The sequence below is a fragment of the Cimex lectularius genome, unplaced genomic scaffold (genome assembly GCF_000648675.2).
Source record: "Cimex lectularius strain Harlan isolate CLEC.00 unplaced genomic scaffold, Clec_2.1 scaffold215, whole genome shotgun sequence".
Classification (NCBI taxonomy): domain Eukaryota; kingdom Metazoa; phylum Arthropoda; class Insecta; order Hemiptera; family Cimicidae; genus Cimex; species Cimex lectularius.
Window position 1 is genome coordinate 470570 of NW_019392799.1, and position 19976 is coordinate 490545.

At 35.8% G+C, this 19976-nt stretch overlaps 1 protein-coding gene across 1 annotated transcript; it reads right to left on the reverse strand.

The window, feature by feature from the left end:
- Positions 1-14824: 14824 nt before the first annotated feature.
- On the reverse strand, positions 14825-19769 carry LOC106666023 (28S ribosomal protein S21, mitochondrial). Its single transcript, XM_014392895.2, has 3 exons — positions 19622-19769; positions 19489-19555; positions 14825-15006 (listed from the first exon to the last, which is right to left on the reverse strand). The coding sequence occupies exons 1-3, from the start codon at positions 19705-19707 to the stop codon at positions 14890-14892; spliced, it is 270 nt and encodes an 89-aa protein (XP_014248381.1). The 5' UTR covers positions 19708-19769; the 3' UTR covers positions 14825-14889.
- Positions 19770-19976: the final 207 nt, after the last annotated feature.

A 19976-nucleotide genomic window follows, 5' to 3' on the forward strand; every position in this document is an offset into this window, starting at 1 on the left:
CGATGTTTTTAATAGTGGAGTAGAAGGAGATGGGCTGGTTGTTGCTCGTGAAAGAAGGGATGGGGAAAGATTAGAGGAGATGACTGGATCCTATAACATGGCAATGGACTTCCTAGCATTTTATTCTAGGCTGTTTTTATGCCATTCGTTTATGGAATTCAGATCTTCCTGAATTCTGGGATAGCCCAATATTAGTCGGAGGGATGGAAGGAATTTGAGAGTCGTCGACTTAGGAGTGATAATCGCTGGATATAGAGTTGGGGAGATCATTGAAGTAAATACTAAACACGAGAAGACTTATGTTACAACTTTGACGAACACATGAAGCTCATACAGACCTTTGGAAGAAAGATGGTCCCAAGTTTCAAAAAGGGGGCCATACCATGGTACTCAGATGAATAATAGATGAAACCGAGAGTAGGTGAAGGGGTAAAAGGGCCGAACTACTCCCTAGCAAAGGCAATTGAACTAACCCCAAGTTAATAAAAAGTAAAATATGAAAAGTGCACAGATTTACTCTTGGTCAGGCAGGTATAAAGGCCCTAAATAAGTTTGCTTTCAACTCCGAAATTGTCTGGGAGTGCCTAAATTGTGTAATATCAATGGGAAAACAAAACAAAATTACCTTAATGCGGGTACCTGGACATAAAGGAATAGAAAGAAATGAAAAGGCTGAACAACTAGGGAAAGGGCAGTACTCGCACCTTTGGGACCAGAACCACAACTGGGTGCGCAGGAGTGTTTAAGTTGGAATTGTATGATTTGAGAAAGAAAAAGTAAGTGCTTAGACTTTTAGGAAAAAGTGCACTTTCCAAGGTATAGCTGTGGTTTATTGAGGTTCCTCAATAGTTATATAGGTCGCAGTGAAGAAAAGAAATGTGTTTAGTCGAAGGTCGTAGGTTCGAATCCAGCTCATCATTTTCATCTCAACAAAGATCTTAGAAAAAAGTATAATAACGTCTATTCTTGGTTGTTTTTATGTGCTCGTTCGTTTATGGAATTCAGATCTTCCTGAATTCTGGGGATAGCCAAATGTGAGTCGGAGGGATGGATGGAATTTGGGAGTCATTGGCATAGATGTGATAATCGATGGATGTAGAGTTGGGATCATCATCATCACCTGTCCTTAATCCCAAGCCTTCCCAAGCCTCAAAAAAGTTAAGAGGATGTGTGGCCATCAGGATTAGTAACTTGAAGGCGACAGGTAAGGAAAGAGTGGAACCATCGTATGGTACTATGGAAAAAGGAAAAGGATTTATGTTTGGACAGGATTGATGAATGATCGATGGAATTGAAGGTTTTGGCAAAGTCAAGGAGAATTTTTTTGTTGGCTCATTCCATCTGTAGGTCAGTAGTAATTTTACTAAGGCGGATTGGGTGGAAAAATTGGCTAAAAACTATCTTTATACGCACCCCTTCTTCATTATTTCTACGAATATTATGTATGTTTAAATTAATTATACTTTTTATCTAAGGTCTTGGTTGAGATAAAAAACACTAGTGGCAAGAGCTGGATTCGAACTCACGACCTTCGGGTCTCTATAGTGACTAGTCCGGACGCCAACTCCTCATCTCAACCAACAACCTTTCTAATTTTCCTTCTTTTTGTCATATTTTCAAGCCAAACGTCGTTGGTACGAATCCCGCTCGTGACACCAGATTTTTCATCTCAACCAAGACCTTAGATAAAAAGTATAATTAATTAAAATAATTAATACGATAAATTATGACTACTAAATACATATATGAATTAACATTCAGTATATTTATTCGATAATTTACTGTAATAATTTCAATTTCAGTAAGTTAGTATTTGATAAATTTATTAAATTGCCTGGAAAGGCGATGGATGCATAGTCAAAATTAGCTTAGAAAGCTACCTACTTTTAAATGACAATGATGAATTTTAAATGATTTTTTTGACATGCTGCTAATCTATAATTTTCGATTCATCAAAACCATTAATAGAACATGACATCCTCAATTATTGAAACTGTCTATAAAACGGAAATACGAAAATAATCCGTTTTGAACGTTAAAATTCCTGTTTCAGCTTATTCTCCTCCCTGTTTATAAACACGCAAATGTAAATTATTATTAATAGCATCTGTCAAAGGTAATCATTTTCCTTCTTTGCACATATTAGGCGGCCTAATCATCGAGCATTGTCACAAGATTATATTCCGCTTCGGCAAGCTATCTCGATTTCTGCTGACAGGATATTATTCTTTGAAACACTAATTCTTGGCTTAGATTTCCTTCTTTCCTACATGTAAATCTTCTATCTACTTTAACAATATCAACTTCAAGTCCAGTATATATAAAACGAAATTGTCGACTAATTTCTCAGAAAATTGCGTAACAAATAGAATCGAATATTTATTTATTGAAGTATAGATTTCAAGCAAACTAGCCCAATTTAGAAAAAGCAGAAAAGCACTGCGCCATTCGATGTGACCTATACACTAGGAGTAATGTCAAAGGCCATTGTGTATCGATTTGAAGAGCAGGAGACGGATCATCCGAGGTCAAATAATTTATTTTATTTATTTATCATAGACTGGCAAGAAGACTATTTACAATGATACAAAAACAGTAACAAATCTAAAGTTATAAAAAAAATTATAAAAATTCCAAGACAAATATAATTAAATATAAAAAAATAACACGCACATATATATATTTGCTACGTCTTAAATTGGGAATGTCAATTAGAGGTAAACTTAATCCTTAAACCAAAATAAGGATGAAGGATTTTTCAATGTTTACTTTTTCGGAATTTAAAATTTTATTCAGTCTCATTTGATTTCTGAAGCAATAAAATGTGTTTAGTTTTTATCTTTGTTTTCTTTATTTCAATATTTAAACTTAAAAATGACACTTAGTGCTGAGGAAGTTGCGTGTGGTGTGGCACTTACTGATGATGGTCGTTCCATCAGGTCTGCGGCTATTACAATCGGAGTTCCATACGAAACACTGCGAGATGCCGTTAGACGTTTTCGAGAAACTGGGTCCTACCATAGAAGACACGGTTCTGGCCGTCAAGGGTATCAGAACTACAGGATGACCGTTCTTTGATTTTGAGACGAAACCGGCGCCTTACTGTTGTTCACCAGCGCCAGGAAGTTCGAGGTGTCCAAATTTCTGAACGCACTGTTCGAAGAAGATTAAATCCGTGTGGACTGATGACTTTTCGCCCCTTAAGACCAGAATTGACCAGAACACAGAGTTGCACGGCTCGCATTTGCTCAAGAACATAGCCATTGGTCTTTGGACGATTGGTCTGCTGTACTTTTTACCGATGAGTGCACATTTGCTCTACGATCTCCAGATGGGCGTGAATGAATGTGGAGAAAGCGAAATGAAAGGTACGAACCTTCTAATTTTCCCCAGAGCTAACCTTTTCAACATAGATCAGTGATGGTGTGCACGGGAATTTCAATGGAGGGTCGCAAGCGTTGGTTGTTGTTCGTGGAAGGTCTTGAACAGCCACTCGCTATGTGGATGAAATTTTGGAACATCATGCGTTGCCTATCCTCGACGAAATCAGCGACAATCCTGTTCTAACGCACTATAATGCCCATCCACATGGCGATCGCAAAGTACAAACGTATCTTCAAAGCATAACATCAGGATCTTAGCCTAGCCAGCTTTCTCGACTTGAACCCCATCGAACATTTATGGATGACCTCAAAAGACAAATGCGAGCACGTCCATCACTACCTGATACGCTCCACGATCTTGAGAGGACTCTTCGTGAATAATGGACTAACCTCCAGCAAAGAGACATTTCCAGACTGGTAGAAAGTATGCCCAGACGTCTTTGAGATGTAATTAAGGCAAGAAGAGGAAATACGCGATATTGAAATGTTAATTAAAAATCTAAAACAAATTTGATATGTCCACCTTTTTTTCAATATTTTTAATTTTATGTGTATTTCATTTTCCTTAGCAATATACATTTTTTTACTTTTTGAGACAAAGTCTCAATTATTAAACGTTAAAAAGTGAAACTTTGATTAATATATAAAAATGGATACAAATCAGGTTATATTACAAGTGGGTGGAAATTTTGCCTTTATACTGCGCCATTTAAGAGCTATTGTAAACCTCGTTTTGTGGTTATAGCACACCTGTGAGTCCAATTTCATCAAGGAACGTTTCAGTGGTTGAATTTCTTTTACTGTTACGTTGTACATCCCCAAATACCTACTCCTGCGGGCAAGTGTAGCACCACAGATTGTATAGTAATGTGTTGACGTCTGCTCTGCTTCTTTGCAGAATCTGCACGTGCCGAGTTGATTATACCAATCTTCTTCAGATGTTCATTTAGTTCGCAGTGTTCTGTTAAGAATCATCACGATTCCTTTAAAGAATTTTCTTACCGCTTTCCTTCCAAATTTGTTAGGAGGTTCCATTGTTCCCTAATTTTCTTTTTATCCTTCTGTCTGGGGTATTGATAGTGTGCATTCCTATGCCACAGAAGGGCTCGGGTACTATGAGCGGCATAGCAGCTCCTCGTTTTGCAAGGGCATCCGCTTTTTTGTTGCGTTCTACTCCCACATATCCTGGGACCATCATAGATATCTTTGTTTTTCATACTAGTTTTATAATTCAGCACCATCTTTGAGCTAATGATGTTTGACTTTAGCCTTTGATGCTGCTTAGCTATCTGACACGATAGTTATATTCTCATTTTTGTACCCTCTGTTCAAATTGAACTGGGTACATCTCTCATTGCATGGATTTCAGCTTGAAAGGTAATGGTGTATTTTCCCACGGGTTCTGATTATTTGCTTCCAGGATCGAATACTCCTGCCCCCGTACCTCCTTTCGTTCTAGATTCGTCTGTGTACCAGTAGAGGTGCCATTCTTAAAGGTGGTGTTTTACTCTCTTTCCCATTCTTTTTTGATACCTAAGCTTATTTGGAAATTAGGTTAAACTCGAATGTCCTGTTCATGTCATCTTTTGGGGCCATGAGTATCTGATGGTCTTTCTTTAGATTGATGCTATCTCTCTATTTTAGTTTTATTACTATTGGAGGTTACTCTTTGATAACACTATAATAGTTTTCTGGGCTGTCTTCGTTATAAAGTGGTGGAGGGGATCAATCTCAGTTTAAACATATATGTATATCGACAAAAGCATATACCCACAGAAGATGGAGAGAAAAATATTTACAATTGTATAGTCGAAGAAAATATTTCTTTATCGCAAATTTGTTCTTTGTCGCAAATTAACAGTTAAAATTCTCGAAATGGCAAATTAACTTTAAAAAAAGTTAGTAATTATATTTTTGAGTTTGGACTTAGAAAGGGATTTCGAGTGTTGTGAGAGCTGACGTTGAAAGTGATCAGGCTTAAGAATTGGGAAGTTAATTTTCCTGCTGATAAGGTCATAGAAAAGTGAATCAGTTTGCTCCCTTCTGAGGTTTAAAGAGTAACAGGTTTAGGGTTAAGTGCAAGTGATCGTAAGAAATATCATCATCATCAACGTTTATTGTATTGCGATTCACAAATCCTAACAATTTATGCTCATTAGTAATATTGGTTTCGTACTGGGTTTCAGGGTATGAGTACATGTTACACCAAGATCTATGATCATGTGACATGACTTTGTAGTTGGAATTTATTACCAAAATAGGATTAATTATTTATTTATTGCATCTAAAAAAGACATCATAAAGCATTTATGAAAATTAAGTTTATGTCCGTTTTTTTAACACCAATTGATAAAATTAGAAAAAATGTTTGTTGAACCGGCACAGGGTCTATCTCCACTCGCTGATTTTTGAGTAATTCAGACGCGTTTCGCCATGGCGCCATCTTCAGTGAGAAATGGTTTTGAATAACTCAAAAACCCAGAGTAAGTGACCCTGTGCCAGCTCAACATTAGTTCACTTGAAGTAAATTTGCCATTATTATATTCACTAGTTTTCGTAGTCCGCATGACGAATTAATATCTTTCAATTAATTAAGGTTTTTAGTTGAGATAAAAAAGTCAATGGCACGAGCGGGATTCGAACCCACGATCTTCGGCTAGATACGCCGCTGCTCTACCACTTGAGCTATCGTGACCTCGATCCACTCGGACACTAACTTCCCATCTCAAAATTCAAAATGGTTGAGTTGGGAAATTAGTGTCTGAGTGGATAGAGGATAGCTCAAGTGGTAGGGCCGCGGCGTATCTAGCCGAAGATCGTGGGTTCGAATCCCGCTCGTAACAGTGACTTTTTATCTCAACTAAAAAACTTAATTATTTGCCATTATTGTTTTAATTACATGGTAATTACATCGCCAGGAAAGAGCAAGAAGTTTATATTCTGAGGGTGAAATTCAGCAACATCATTAATCAAATTCATCAGATTTTGGGGTCCGACTGACCAAATAATTTTTTTAAATTAATTAATCTTTATTAAGGTATTGGTTGAGATAAAAAAAAGTCAGTGGGATGTGGTGTCCGACTGGGTCGAATCACGATAGCTCAAGTAGTCGAGCAGCGGCGTGTTTAGCTGAAGTCGTGGGTTCGAATCCCGGAGGTGACACTGACTTTTTTTCTAATACATAACATAAAGATCAATTAACTGAAAAAAAATTAATTAAATTGTTGAAATGAGGAGAGGTCAAAAATGATGTATTTTAGAAAACCGCCTTTTTAATTTTTGCCGATGTTTCGACCTTTATCCGGGTATCTTCAGTACCTGGGTGAATTAGAAAATATACGTTTATTGGAAAAAATATAATACACATGTAAACATTAATTTTGAACCATTTATTGCTCATAAGGTCTGGTGCTGTTCTCGTTGGGTCATATTTGTTTCGTGTGAGATTGTTCATTAATAAAGATCTTAAATAACAAAGGACCTAAGTGTGAACCCTGGAGTACTCCAGATTTTGCGCCGATAAATTTAGACAATGAATTATTAATTTTTACTAGAAGCTGTCTACCATGGGAATAACTACGAAACCATAACAATACGGATCTATGGAAGTCCTGAACATTTAACTTCGATAAAAGAAAATTAAAAATTGACAGAAAAAACAGCCTTATTGATGCCTGTACCTCCTGTGGGAAAAATTATAAAACTTTCAAACAGCTGAAGATTTGAGGTGGTTGATTTGTCAGGGTGAAAATCATGTTGTTCGAGTATTATAAATTAATTACAGAGTGGAACAATGATATCATAGATAAGAGACATGAGGCAATACCCAGAAGTGTTGCTATTTTACTTACGTTATCGGTATGAGAGGATAGGTATTTTTAGAAACAATTTCTAGTAGCAAGGTGTACGATATCCTGTGGGCTTAAAATGATCAAAATAAAAATAATAAATCTAAAACATTAATCTGCGCAGTGACATGTCATGATATTTTTGAGGTCATAGTTTTTTCACCTGAGGACTATACATTTAATTTAATTTTACTAAAGATTTTATGTTACCAGAGGAAATAATTCTCCGCTTTAATAACACCTATTAATTTGAGCGTGTGTATGCGCGCGCGCTCGTGTGTTTAATTAATGCTGAATTCATTTACTACCGTGGGAAGATTTTCTCCACTGTAATCCACATCAAGAATCTAACATAAAAGAAAAACCCATTAGTGCAGGACAAGCAGGGCAGAGAAGAGCAGAGGTGCAGAACCGACCAGGTTCAAAGTACTCATGACAAATCTCACGGACATATGCTTTATTTTTATGCTAATACGCATAAGACAGCAACATATGACCCCTGTTGCGATATGGTTGGTTTTGACTGTATTTTCGGTTCCAATCACAAGATCATCTTAATATTCTTACGAACCTTCTGAAAAGAAAACATCTCACTTTGGACAAAGCTTATATAGCATAATACAAACAACATAATATTGAAGCAATTGTATTTATCTTCCGTTTTAGAATTCAACCATGAGATTAATTTGACGCTGCTTGTTTTGACTCGATGAACCTTTTTATGTAAATCCTCCTAGGACTTTTTTGTCTGTCATTGACATTTTCAGAAAGGAAAATATAAACAATCTCTCGGGTTCTTTATCCGGTACGGTCGGTTGAACCCTCGAGCAGTCCTAAGAGCCGCCTTGGTCACACACGGCTTGCCGCGCATCACCTGCGCCAATTTACATTTTCATTATTCACCGGCTAATTGACCCTCGTCTGCCGGCCCGGGTCAGGTGGACGTCTTCAGAACAGGAACAATACAAGTTTTAAAGGAAGTGATTATTTCCCAAGATTGTAGCTATTTTTCCGCGAACCTCAAACCGACTTAATTACCGCCCATTGTTCTAAGCTTCATTTTTCTCCACCTGCCCTTAAAATTGAACGTTATGAATTAATTTATTGCCACTTATAATTTATTATATAGATTTATAAAAATTCGCACATTGATACAAACCGATATTGACACAACATATAAATAACATACAAAAAATAATGGGAAAGAGTCCCTCCGTAGAGGACAGCACCATATGCTCGTACCCTGATGGACCAGAAAAGCTAGAAAGTACGGGGTCCGGAGGGTTCCGTCCTGGAACCAAATACTCAGAACCCATGAGAAAATAGAAAAGAAAACCCCAGCATCTTCCAAGTGAAGTCAGTTCAGACAGCCAACAAAGCGCTAAGCTCAAACATCATTAGCTCGAAGACAGTGTTGAATTGCAAAACTAAATTAAACAAATTAGGTTTGCCAAATAAAGTTTATTCTCTACTGGATCCCAGGATAAGGAGAGGAAAACGAAGGAAAGGGGATGCTATATCGCTGATAGTCCTGAGCCCTTCCGGCATAGGGATTCACAGTATCAATGAGTACCTTAGAAAAAATGAAGATGAAAATATAGGGTTCACCCATTAACCACAAACAATCCAAGAACCTTCTGACAATCAGTGGAAGGAAAGAAGCAATAGAATTCATCAAAGGAAGCAGGAAAAACTTAGAATCCAGGATTTTCAACAGGATGCTGCAGACTAAATGGGCATTAGAAGAAGATTGGTACAACACGGTGCAGATTCTTCGAAGAAGCTTAAGTGACCCCTCACACCTGTGGTGCTACTTATCTGCGGGAGGAAATAATTTGGAATTTACAACGTAACTATATAAGAAACCCTATAAAAAAAAAATCAAATTCCTTGATGGATTGGGAGTCAACCGTGTGCTTTCGATGCAGAACGAGGAATCACGCAGTTTTAATCTTACATGGCGATTTTTTAAATAATAATTTATTTGTTTCCTACATTCGAAAATCTTACAAATTTGTGCTATGATTTTCATTAGGTCATATCACTGGTACTACGCGCATCACTGCTCCTTGAGAACACGGGGGGGGGGATTGGCAATACGCTCTTGAGAAGACCAGTGCCCTTTTGTGGCATAGGGGTCCATACTATCAATGAGCTGTTCCTACTCCTGGAGAATACGGGGAGGGATTGGGTGCGAGTAGTTTAAAGAGGAGAGGAGATTTCAAAGGATGCAAGATAGTATAAAGTGCTTAAACACAAGGGTTAGGGTGAGACGAAAGGATAAGAGCGACTTCGGCTAGCAGGAATAGATCTTGAACGAAGAAGCTGCTGAAGACATTGTGGATGGTGAGGTTAAAGACTTAGACAAAAGATTGGGAGAATTTTTCCGAGGACTTTTGGATTGGTTGGATATCGGATGACTTTTTGACCACAGTTTTGTACGAATGTCCAAATAGTTACGGGGTTAGTTTGTTACAGTCATGTTTGATCCAGGCATATTAGTTGTTCTTCTGTTTAGTACTTGTCGTTTCAGTCTCTTGAGGATTCCACGTCAATCTGCTGGCTAAGTGTAGACCTAAGTATTTCTCTTGTGTGGATGTCTGTATTTTTTTTAATGTACATGCGATTTGTGAGCATTTGTCTTGGTTAAATTTCATTATCTATTTTCGCATCTTCGATGGGCTTAGCGTGGTGTGCCTGGATTTTGCAGATTCTGCAAGAACGCATAGAAGAAACCAACGCACTAATTTTATGGAATGTATTTGTTATCAGCAAGTTCAATTTTTGTCTTGATCCAGTAATTTTTTTTATCCACCAACCTTTGCAGATCTAGAGTTCTAAATGTGTTATGGCGGTTTCCAATCTTGCCAGAGCGATATCCCAAATTGAATTTTTGTCAAAAATCGATCAATTAAATTAAGACAGCCGACATGTAAAAACCAGAAGGATTCTTGGATCCAAAACGATTTCCGTGGTCGAAATAATTTTCACGTAGTAACGCTCGGAAATAAAGCTTTTACATAACAGGAAGTCCGAAGATAATTAGTGTCAGCGTATAATTACGATTTCAGCGCAGAGGTACACCTGCGTAGAAGGTTTTTCGGCTTTTTCGGAAAACGTATGGCTCGTTTGCACAGCACAGATGGGTTAAATCGGACAGGTGTACAACAAAAACTTTTCAAATGAGTACACTCTTCCTTTCCGCATCCGTGGATCTTATGTGAAATTGTGAGAATTTGCTATTTAAACGCATATAAGTTACTGGCTCAAACTTCCCTCACTTAATCATAAAATAGATAAAATCCGGAAATTATGCTATTTTAGACCATTTTATAGATAATGAAAATATACCCTTTAATGGGTGTCATGTGTTGAGAAACTGTTTAATAACCGGAGTGTGTCTGCTCGGGAGCCAAAACATGCTTGGAAAACTTAAGATTACTATCTTTTTTTGCTAGTTCAAATTTAGCAATTATTTCCTGGATTCCTTAGCAATACCTGACCGAATGTGGAAAGAGTTCAGAAATAAATTTTAATAATAACTACAAGAAATTAACTCAATTTGATTAAGAAGAGGAAAAACCTTTGCAAAATAACCTACATAATCCGTATATGTTTTTTGTAGTCATAATTGACCGTATTAATTATTTAAATTAATTTACACTTTTTATTTAAGATCTTGGTTGAGATGAAAAAGCTAATGTCACGAGCGGGATTCGATCCCACGACCTTCGGCCCAATACGCCCCTTCTTTAATTGAACTATTGTGACTTTCACTCGGACACCAACTCTTCATCATGGAATTAATACGGTCAATTATGCCTACTAAATACATATATGGATTAATATAAATATGTACACTCTCAACACGACACGCAAGAATGGCATAATTACACAGAAAACAAACACTTTGAGCCCTGAAGATGATCTCAATAAAGATCGAAACGTTGGTACGATAAAGAAAATGTTTTTCTGAAACGTACATCACCCCAGACCGCATCTCACGATTTCTGAATAATTATACATAATATATTTATTTGATATATAATAATATGTATCAATAATTACAGAAGTACTTACTTCGCTGACAGCTCCCCGTGGCCATTTCAGATATTATTCCAAATTATTGATATCAAACTTTCAATTGTGTTCACCTCCTTTTACCTAGCTAGTTATTTGTTGTTTTTTTGGCCAACATCTCTACTTTCTCATTGCCTCTATGTCCCGAATGCCATTTCTTTACCATATTCTTTATTACTAGTTTAGCGCCAGCGGGTCGGATCGCGATAGTAAAGTCTAGAGCGAAAATGTTTTGTTAAATTGCTATATAATTTAATAGTCTTAATTCTATGTAAAAAGTTACAAGAAATCAATGTTATTGGTAAAGAATAGAATTTCTGCGCGAATAATTCAAATCGGACAGGTTTTTACGCTACCACGTTAATTTGTATTCCACATTATGAAAAATAAAATTATCTGCATCACATTTATGGCAGCCGCCTGCCTCAACGAGGCCCCACCCCCGCCGCTACGGTTTAACAGGATCGGAGAACAGGTCGGAGAAGCTTGAAAAAAAAAGGAACCAACCTGTGGATGATGACTCACCTAAGTGGCGGTCGGGAGGACGGTCGGGCCAACCTCACAACGCGGATGAATTCAATTTTCAGAGCGATTATCTTTTTAAAACTAGATAAACACAGAATTATAAAAAATATTGACATATTACGACAATAATGAAAATCGGCCATTGGTGGAATATTGAGAACCCGATGGCCCCCTATAAGTTTTTAATTGTAAATAGTTTAGTTTGTAGTGTGTGAAAGATTGATGAATGACTGTATTTATCTGCGAGAATGAAATAGATGTACGGGTGTTTATAGGCTATAGATTTTGTGAGAATGATGATGGGCACCATCGGAATATACCATGACCCATGTAGTATGCTTGTTTTTGTATGAATGCTATATTAATATGATAACGTGTGAAGGGTGCAAGGAAGTCTTCCAGATCTACGAAGATTAAAAAAAAAATGCAGAGGAGAATAATGCACAAAAGCGAGAAAATTACCCCCACAGAGTGGCGAAACCTTGTGTTTTTCGAATTTAGGTAGTAAAGACACCATTTAATTTAAACTAATGATTCAGATTTCACACAATAGCCTGTAAAACCGAGTTCGTTTTATTTATGGTAGGTATTCGTATCAGCGTAGTTATTGTCATGCAAAAAATCATTAGTATGCCCAAGTAAACTGAGAAAGTAAACAAAAGGCTTAAGTAAAATAACAAACCAACACACATAGTGCGATAACAACAATATTGACAAAGCAAATAACACTTTATTTGAATTGATAATTCAAATTATACAGCCTTTCCTAAGGCCCTCTTTTTCAAAATTTCGGATTTTACCAGCGTGCAATATAAAACGTTCAAAAGTATATATAATTTTGCATCTATACGTTTGTAAGAACCTAAAGAAAAATATTGATTTGAAAAAAAAAAAAATAATGTACATACAAATAGGTGCTTGTGCGTTTATTCTTATTAGCAATGCGATCTTTATTATTTTTGTACTATTGTTCTTACTGGCAATTTTTTTAAATATAAATATAATTATTTTATGAAATTGGTTTTAGGGTTTCAAGCACTTTTTTTTTCAACTGTAGTAACCATACAGCTCAGGAGTTGTTTTATATTCTCCTTTTGATTGCAGTTTTTTAAACAACAAAACATTAATTGTTGTCATATTATCAATAATATAATATTCATTATTTTATAGTAACCCAAATATGTAATGAATAGTCATAATTATTAATTATTTTAAATAATTATACTTTTTATCTAAGGTCTTGGTGAAATGAAAAAGCTAGTGTCACGAGCGGGATTCGAACCCACGACCGTGGCCACTTAAAAGTCGACGAGAATCAAATCCTGATTTATTTGGAAATATGGCAAAAAGGGGGGAAAATTCGAAAGGTTGTAGGTTGAGATGAGGAGTTGGTGTGCGAGTGGATCGAAATCACGATAGATCAAGTGGTTTGAGGAGCGGCGTATTGAGCCGAAGGTCGTGGGTTCGAATCCCGATCGTGACAGTAGCTTTTTCTTATTTCTTTCCAAAATTTGCTAGACGGTTCTTCCATTGTTTATGTCCAATGAATGAATTCCACTGTTTTCTCATTTTGTCTTTTTGTATAAGGTGAATTGCTATGCCACAGAAGGGCTCACTTTCAGCGATAGGACAGCTAACTCTCAGGTGACCCTGAATTCGCAGCCGTGGTCAAGCATAATTCTCATACCGGGTGGTATTCATACAAGTTCTCACTATGGAGCAAACCCTTCAATTAGGTTGGGTTCTAAACCTAACTACAATAAAACTTAAAACTGTATTATTCAGAAATCGGTGTAATGTAAGTTTTAGAAAAACATTTTCTTTATCCTGCCAACGTTTCGATCTTTATTGAGATCATCTTCAGGGCCTGGGATTTACATTGTTTCAATTTGACAAATACATGTAGGATGTGGAAAAAACTGAGTTTATATTTATATTTATTAAATTTAAACAATGTTTGTAAATCCAGGCCCTGAAGATGATCTCAATAAAGCTCGAAACGTGGCACGATAAAGAAAAGGTTTTTCTGAAACCTACGTCACACCAGACCGCATCTCACGATTTCTGAATAATCATCGATTAACGGTCACTAATCACCACACATTAAAACTGTATTACTTTCAATGCAATTAAATTACCACTTTTTGTTTGTAGCATATTCACATTTTATACGCACTTATTTTTTGCACATAATTCAATGCAGACGACTTACGACGCATAATAATAATAATTAATAATAATAGTAATAATAATAATAATAAATTCTAAACAATGTAATAAAACAAACAGTTAAAAACGTAAATTTCATGTTGTTGCAATACGTCCACACTACCCCCTTTATAGCTCTTTTTATGTACCTACTTTTATGGTGTAATGATTTTTTATTTTGCATTTTAAAAAACTTAATAGAAATATCTTATCGATTGAATTTATTACGAACTAGGCAAAATTTAAAGTCCCTTATCTTGCGACTTAGCAGGGAGAAGCTTAATACATTCAATGGGGAAGAAGGGCAGGAAAGGACTGACAAGTGGCTTAGTACTAGTTTAGAAAATAATCCTCAACAGGACCAATTTGCGGAGATAATCCAAGAGATAACAATTAGAGAGTACAATTCAGTCGGTTATTGACATTCTTTGAAATCGAAGGTCGTGGTTGATACCTGACTAGGTCCTATTTTTCTACTATTTAAAAATAAAATTAAATTAAAATGTAATAATTTTCACGTTTTTTAACAAATTAGTAAGTAAATACTGCCCCGCCCAGTGGCGATGATGACATTCATGGGGGACAGCGTGTTCAACTTGGTTTTCATTAAACGTGTTCGGATTCAGAATGGATCGAGCGAAAATGTGGTGCAGGTAGTCAGAAGGTGACTCATCGGTAGGCCCTTCTCCTTCCAGCTCACCTACCTACCGCCTGCCTATTAATTTACCTCTCTTACCTTACCTCCTAGCACCTTACAACAAAAACTCAATTTTTTTTTTTAATCGTATTCTATTTATTAAACTATAAATTTTTATATTTACAAAATGTTCAACGACTGAAATGAATCAATGGCATCCAGGATATGGATCTTCGCGGTTTTTTCTCATGATGAAGTTAATTTTCCTCGCCATATCTTCGTTGTATATCCCCTTACACTTCTCATAGTTTATCCTCCTCCTTTGCTGTAAAAAATAAAATTTCTGTAATAAAAGCATACTTGATCAAGAGAAAATAATCTGAGCCAAAGTCGATGCATCTATCATCGTACACACCAGTACATTGTTCTGCTCACACAAAGAAACAGCATGAATATTGATTTATTTGACTGGAAAAACTAAAATTTATTTTTGTTATTATTCTAGAGAGTAGTAAAAGTAGTAAAGTAGTTTTTTATACATCGAGACAAATACATTTTTATTTTTGTCTGACAATAAGTTTTGATCTAACTCTCCAGGGTAGCGGGATACGAATAGGGACTTAACTATATCGAATGGCTACATAATCATCAATTATTTTTAAATCTAAGGTCTTGGTTGAGGTGAAAAAGTTACTAAGTAAGTAGTTAAGTAACTTTTTCATCTCAACCCACACCTCAGATAAAAAGAATAATTAATCGAAATAATTAATATAAACAATTTTGACTGCTAAACATGTATGGATTAATGTAATAATCATTAATGTACATTTTTGATTTTTTTTTTTTAATACTGAATTTAACGGTGCAAACTGTTTTGAATTTTAGAACAACCGTTCTCAAGTTATTAAAACTTACGGATTTTTTTTTATTTTAGAAAATTCTTCAACAAGATCGTCCTATTAGTTGATGTTATTTGAGGAAATTGTTGCGAAATTTGCAAACGTGAAAAAATTAATTTACCATTAAAATGATAAATAAATAATTTGGTTCTTGATTTAAAAGTTTGTTTTTTTCCAAAAAACACTGTTAGAAAATAGTTGTGCTAATAACTTAACAACAGTTGCTTCAAAATTCAAAACCGTTTGAATCGTTGAATTCAGCATTTAAAAAAATCCAACTTTATCTCTGGACCAACTAGAAAAGCATCATCTACAACTACACAAAAATACAAAAATGTTATATCGAATCAATCAAGGAGAAAATATACACTATCAGTTATAATAATATTAAATAATTTTCTGTGTAAATACATATCTTAAAAACATATTTGTCAGACTCGTATGACAAAATCCTTAAAACAAAACAATTTTTTGAGGTCAATACAAAAACTTGAAAATTATCCCATAGTCTACAAACTTTACAACCTTATAAGTATATATTTTTTTGATAATTTATCTTCGTCTATTCCTAACACGTGATTTTTATTAAATATAAAAAGGTCTTTGATCCGTATTAGTAATTAGTAAACTATGAATTTTATACACCATCATTATAGCTGCCAAATTGTAAAAAAGTGGCTAAGTAGCATAAATGTAAATAAATTAATTAACCATATTTAAATTTTGTTTTTTAATGTCATAAGTATAAACAAAGGTAATTTGTAATTTACCTTTGTTTATTCCTATAATGTCATTGATCTGTATGTATGTGTAAATAAATAAATTTATTAATTAGTAAAATATATATTTTATACGCCATCATTCTAGATGGCAAATTGTGAAAAAGTGGCTAAGTAGCATAAATGAAAATTAATTACCATATCTAAATTTGATTTTTAATGTCATTTTTTTCCTACATTAATTAACATGATACTTTTCATGTACATTAATGATGTAAATACAAAGTGAGTCTAACCTCTATCCTCCTTCACATAAAGGTTTTTGTAAAAAAAAAAATTTATTTTTTTATTGGGGGAAAAACCGAGACATGTAATTTTTTATTTTTGTCTAGCGGGGCCTAATAATTAAATTCCTTGATGGATTGTGTCTCACCAGTGTGCTATAGATACATCATCAGAAATAAAATAGCTATCAAAGAGCACAATATGCCAAATCACCCTGAAAGTTTATATCTTACATCAAGTCGGGTGATCTTGAAGGATTTCCTAGGTAAAAAGGTAGCCGTGGAAAAACACATAGATCCAAGTCTATTTTGTGGCATAAACTATAGCTACATCCACACATTGCCTGCATGCCTGACTGGCCTATCGATATGTGCTGAACTGATTTAAATTTTTAGAATAAAAATGGCAAAGCCGATTCACTATCAATCCCGCACCAGGAAAGGAGAGGATGTTGACAGGTTTTTGACAAAAGCATTCATGGCAAACAAAAATACTGGCAAAAAGAGGATATTTTAAAGAAAGAAAGGAACTAAAAACTCTAACGAGCATATTTTCAGGGCATGTTCCAGTAAAATACTACTTTAAAAACATGATTCGACAAAAACATTGCTCTCTGCATCAATATGGCAGTACTGGCTTTGGCGCTTAGAGGTGGACACAAATGTTACATCAAAATTCATTAGTTTTCGTGGTCCGCTTGACCAATTAATATCTTTCAATTAATTAAGGTTTTTAGTTGAGATAAAAAAAGTCAGTGTCATGAGCGGGATTCGAACCCACGATCTTCAGCTAGATACGCCGCTGCTCTACCACCTGAACTATCGTGACCTCGATCCAATCAGACACTAACTTCCCAACTCAACCCCACCTTTTGAATTTTCCCTCCTTTCTGCAATTTTTCAAAGGCAAAAATGAGGGAAATTCAAAAGGTGGGGTTGAGATGGGAAGTTGGTGTTTCAAGTGAATTGAAGTCACGACAGCTCAAGTGGTAGAGTAGCGGCGTATCTAGCCGAAGGTCGTGGGTTCAAATCCCGCTCGTGACACTGACTTTTTTATCTCAACTAAAAACCTTAATTAATTGAAAGTTACATCAAAAGTTGACGAATGTCGACTATATCTAGAAGAGAAGCTATGTGTCTCGGAAAGGGATTCCGGTGCAATAGAGACCCAGATACCAAACCCTTATGAACAATTCTACAGTTCATTAAAGAAATGAAACCCTTCCAGAAAATCCATTAGCTGAGATAAATACTGTTGGGCATAATTTAACGCACCACCCTTAAATTTTAATCTATTTAGGTTTATTCGTGTTGCATACCAAAAATATGTTTGGTTGTAAAAATAAAACATTTAAAAATAAAATGTTTATCACCAAATTCTAGAAACAATGATTGAGTATAGAACAAAATATTTTTGTCTCATTTAATACCGAGTATTTCTACTTCTGGCACGAATCACATCCAATAAATGCTTTTCCATTCCTTGGAAAAGATTTCTGAGAAAATCCTGAGGAATTCTTTTCCATTCATCCCTAACCATTCATAAAGAACAGCCATTTCCAGGCGTTAGGATTTGGGTTTTGCCGTCGTACTCGTGGCTTTAGTTGGTGCCAAGTGGGTTCAAATCTAGACTTCAAGCGGGTCAATTCCAACTTCAGTCATCCTCAATATGTGCCCTATGGGGACTGGCATTATCCTGCATTAGTAAAAAATTTTCACCAATCTGGGGGCAAATGGTCTTTCTTGTGGTGGCAAGTGTTCTTTGATTATGTAGTACCTCTGTGAAGTTGAGATCTTTCTCGTACAACAAACAATTCTATGTGGGCATCCAAGAAATCTTTCAAGCCTGGCATTCTCCTGCATTTACAAGAATCTCTCAACAATATGAGGGAAGGGGTAAATGGCTCTACGTTCTTCGATTATGTTTTGTGAGTATTTGTATGAAGTTAAATATCTTCCTTGCACAACAACCAATTCGGTGAGGGCGTCCAAGGAAATGCCAGCCCAGAACATCAATGACCCCCAATGACCTGAGGAACCATGGAGCATGGGGTGTACCTTTCTCCTGAGCATCTGTATATGAAATTATTCCCATCTGAAGACTCATAATCATCCACAATACGTGCGCTATGGGGCCTGGCATTATCCTGCATTACCATGAATTTCTCACCAATGTAGGGGAAAATGACACTAGATGTTCTTTGATCATGTTTTATGAAGTACCTTTGCGAAGTTAGAAGTGAAGTAGAGATCTTCCTCGCACAACAACCAAGTCGGTGTGGGCCGGACGTACCTTTCTCCTGAGCAACTCCAAGCAATCTGACGATTTGAGACCAGCTCTCATCTCACATGTAAAGTGAACTCTTCCCCAATCTTCCAATGTACAATTCACATGTTCCCATGCAAATTGAACCCTGGACATTTTCCGCGCTGTGGTAAGAAGAGGTCACGAGCCAGGTGCCAGCCCTGAGGTTATTTTCATTAAGCTTTCTTCTTACAGTCCTGGAGGAAATCGAAACATTTCAGACTTGTCTTATCAGATTTCTTATCTCATTTCCTGTAATGCTGCAGTTTCATAGAGCTATCATCTCTCTCGTCTGTAGACCTAGGTCAACCCTGTCCTGGCATTCTAGTACAAACCCTGTTTTTTGAAGTGCCAAAGTACGCTTTGTACAGAAGTGATTTACACTGTGTCCTTCCACCAATAATATTATGACCTGACACTGCCATACTCAAATGCCTGACGCCACTGAGAAAATTTTAAGAATAAGAGTAATATATGAAATCAACGATTGTCTACAATTAGCTGTAATTAATGTAGAAAGATAAACTAAATAAATTGAGCGGTGCGTTGAATTTGTCCATCAGCGTATATGAAAGATCAAGTGCTAAACATTAATATTACCTGAAAAGGCTTTTCGTAGTACCTTGTTCTTCTGAACTGGTCGAAGATATCCTCCTTGCCTAAGATTCTGCGAAAAAATAATGTTGTGTACAACGTCAATTTTGTCTACAACGCAATCCTTTCAAATAATCACCTGTTCAACAACCTTGCAGCTTCATCGACATTGTTGTTCCTCACAAGCACAGTTCTGGCGAGAAATGCGAAGTGTTTATTGCCCATGGCTTAACAACAGCAAAATCACCAGTGAGCAGCGGCCGAGGAACCTGCTCCAAAGGTTACAACTTCGATTGATAATTATCAGCGAACAACAATCATGTTGCACATCAAAGAAAATGATCGATATTTCGATTTTAAAAAAACCTAATTGGTAAAATTAAATTCAAGATTTCTTTTTTTGTTTTGATTAATAGTAAAATATTCATTGATAAAATAAGTAAATTAAAACGTTAAAAACATATTTATATTTTATATATTAAACACCAGGAATG

What these genes read in the sequence shown, in the direction of transcription:
- LOC106666023 (XM_014392895.2), bottom strand. Translation starts at nt 19,707, where the DNA reads ATGGGCAATAAACACTTCGCATTTCTCGCCAGAACTGTGCTTGTGAGG. An exon ending in GCTGCAAGGTTGTTGAACAG is followed by an intron (nt 19,556 to 19,621) that starts GTGATTATTTGA and finishes ATTTTTTCGCAG; the next exon opens with AATCTTAGGCAAGGAGGATA. An exon ending in ACTACGAAAAGCCTTTTCAG is followed by an intron (nt 15,007 to 19,488) that starts GTAATATTAATG and finishes TATTTTTTACAG; the next exon opens with CAAAGGAGGAGGATAAACTA.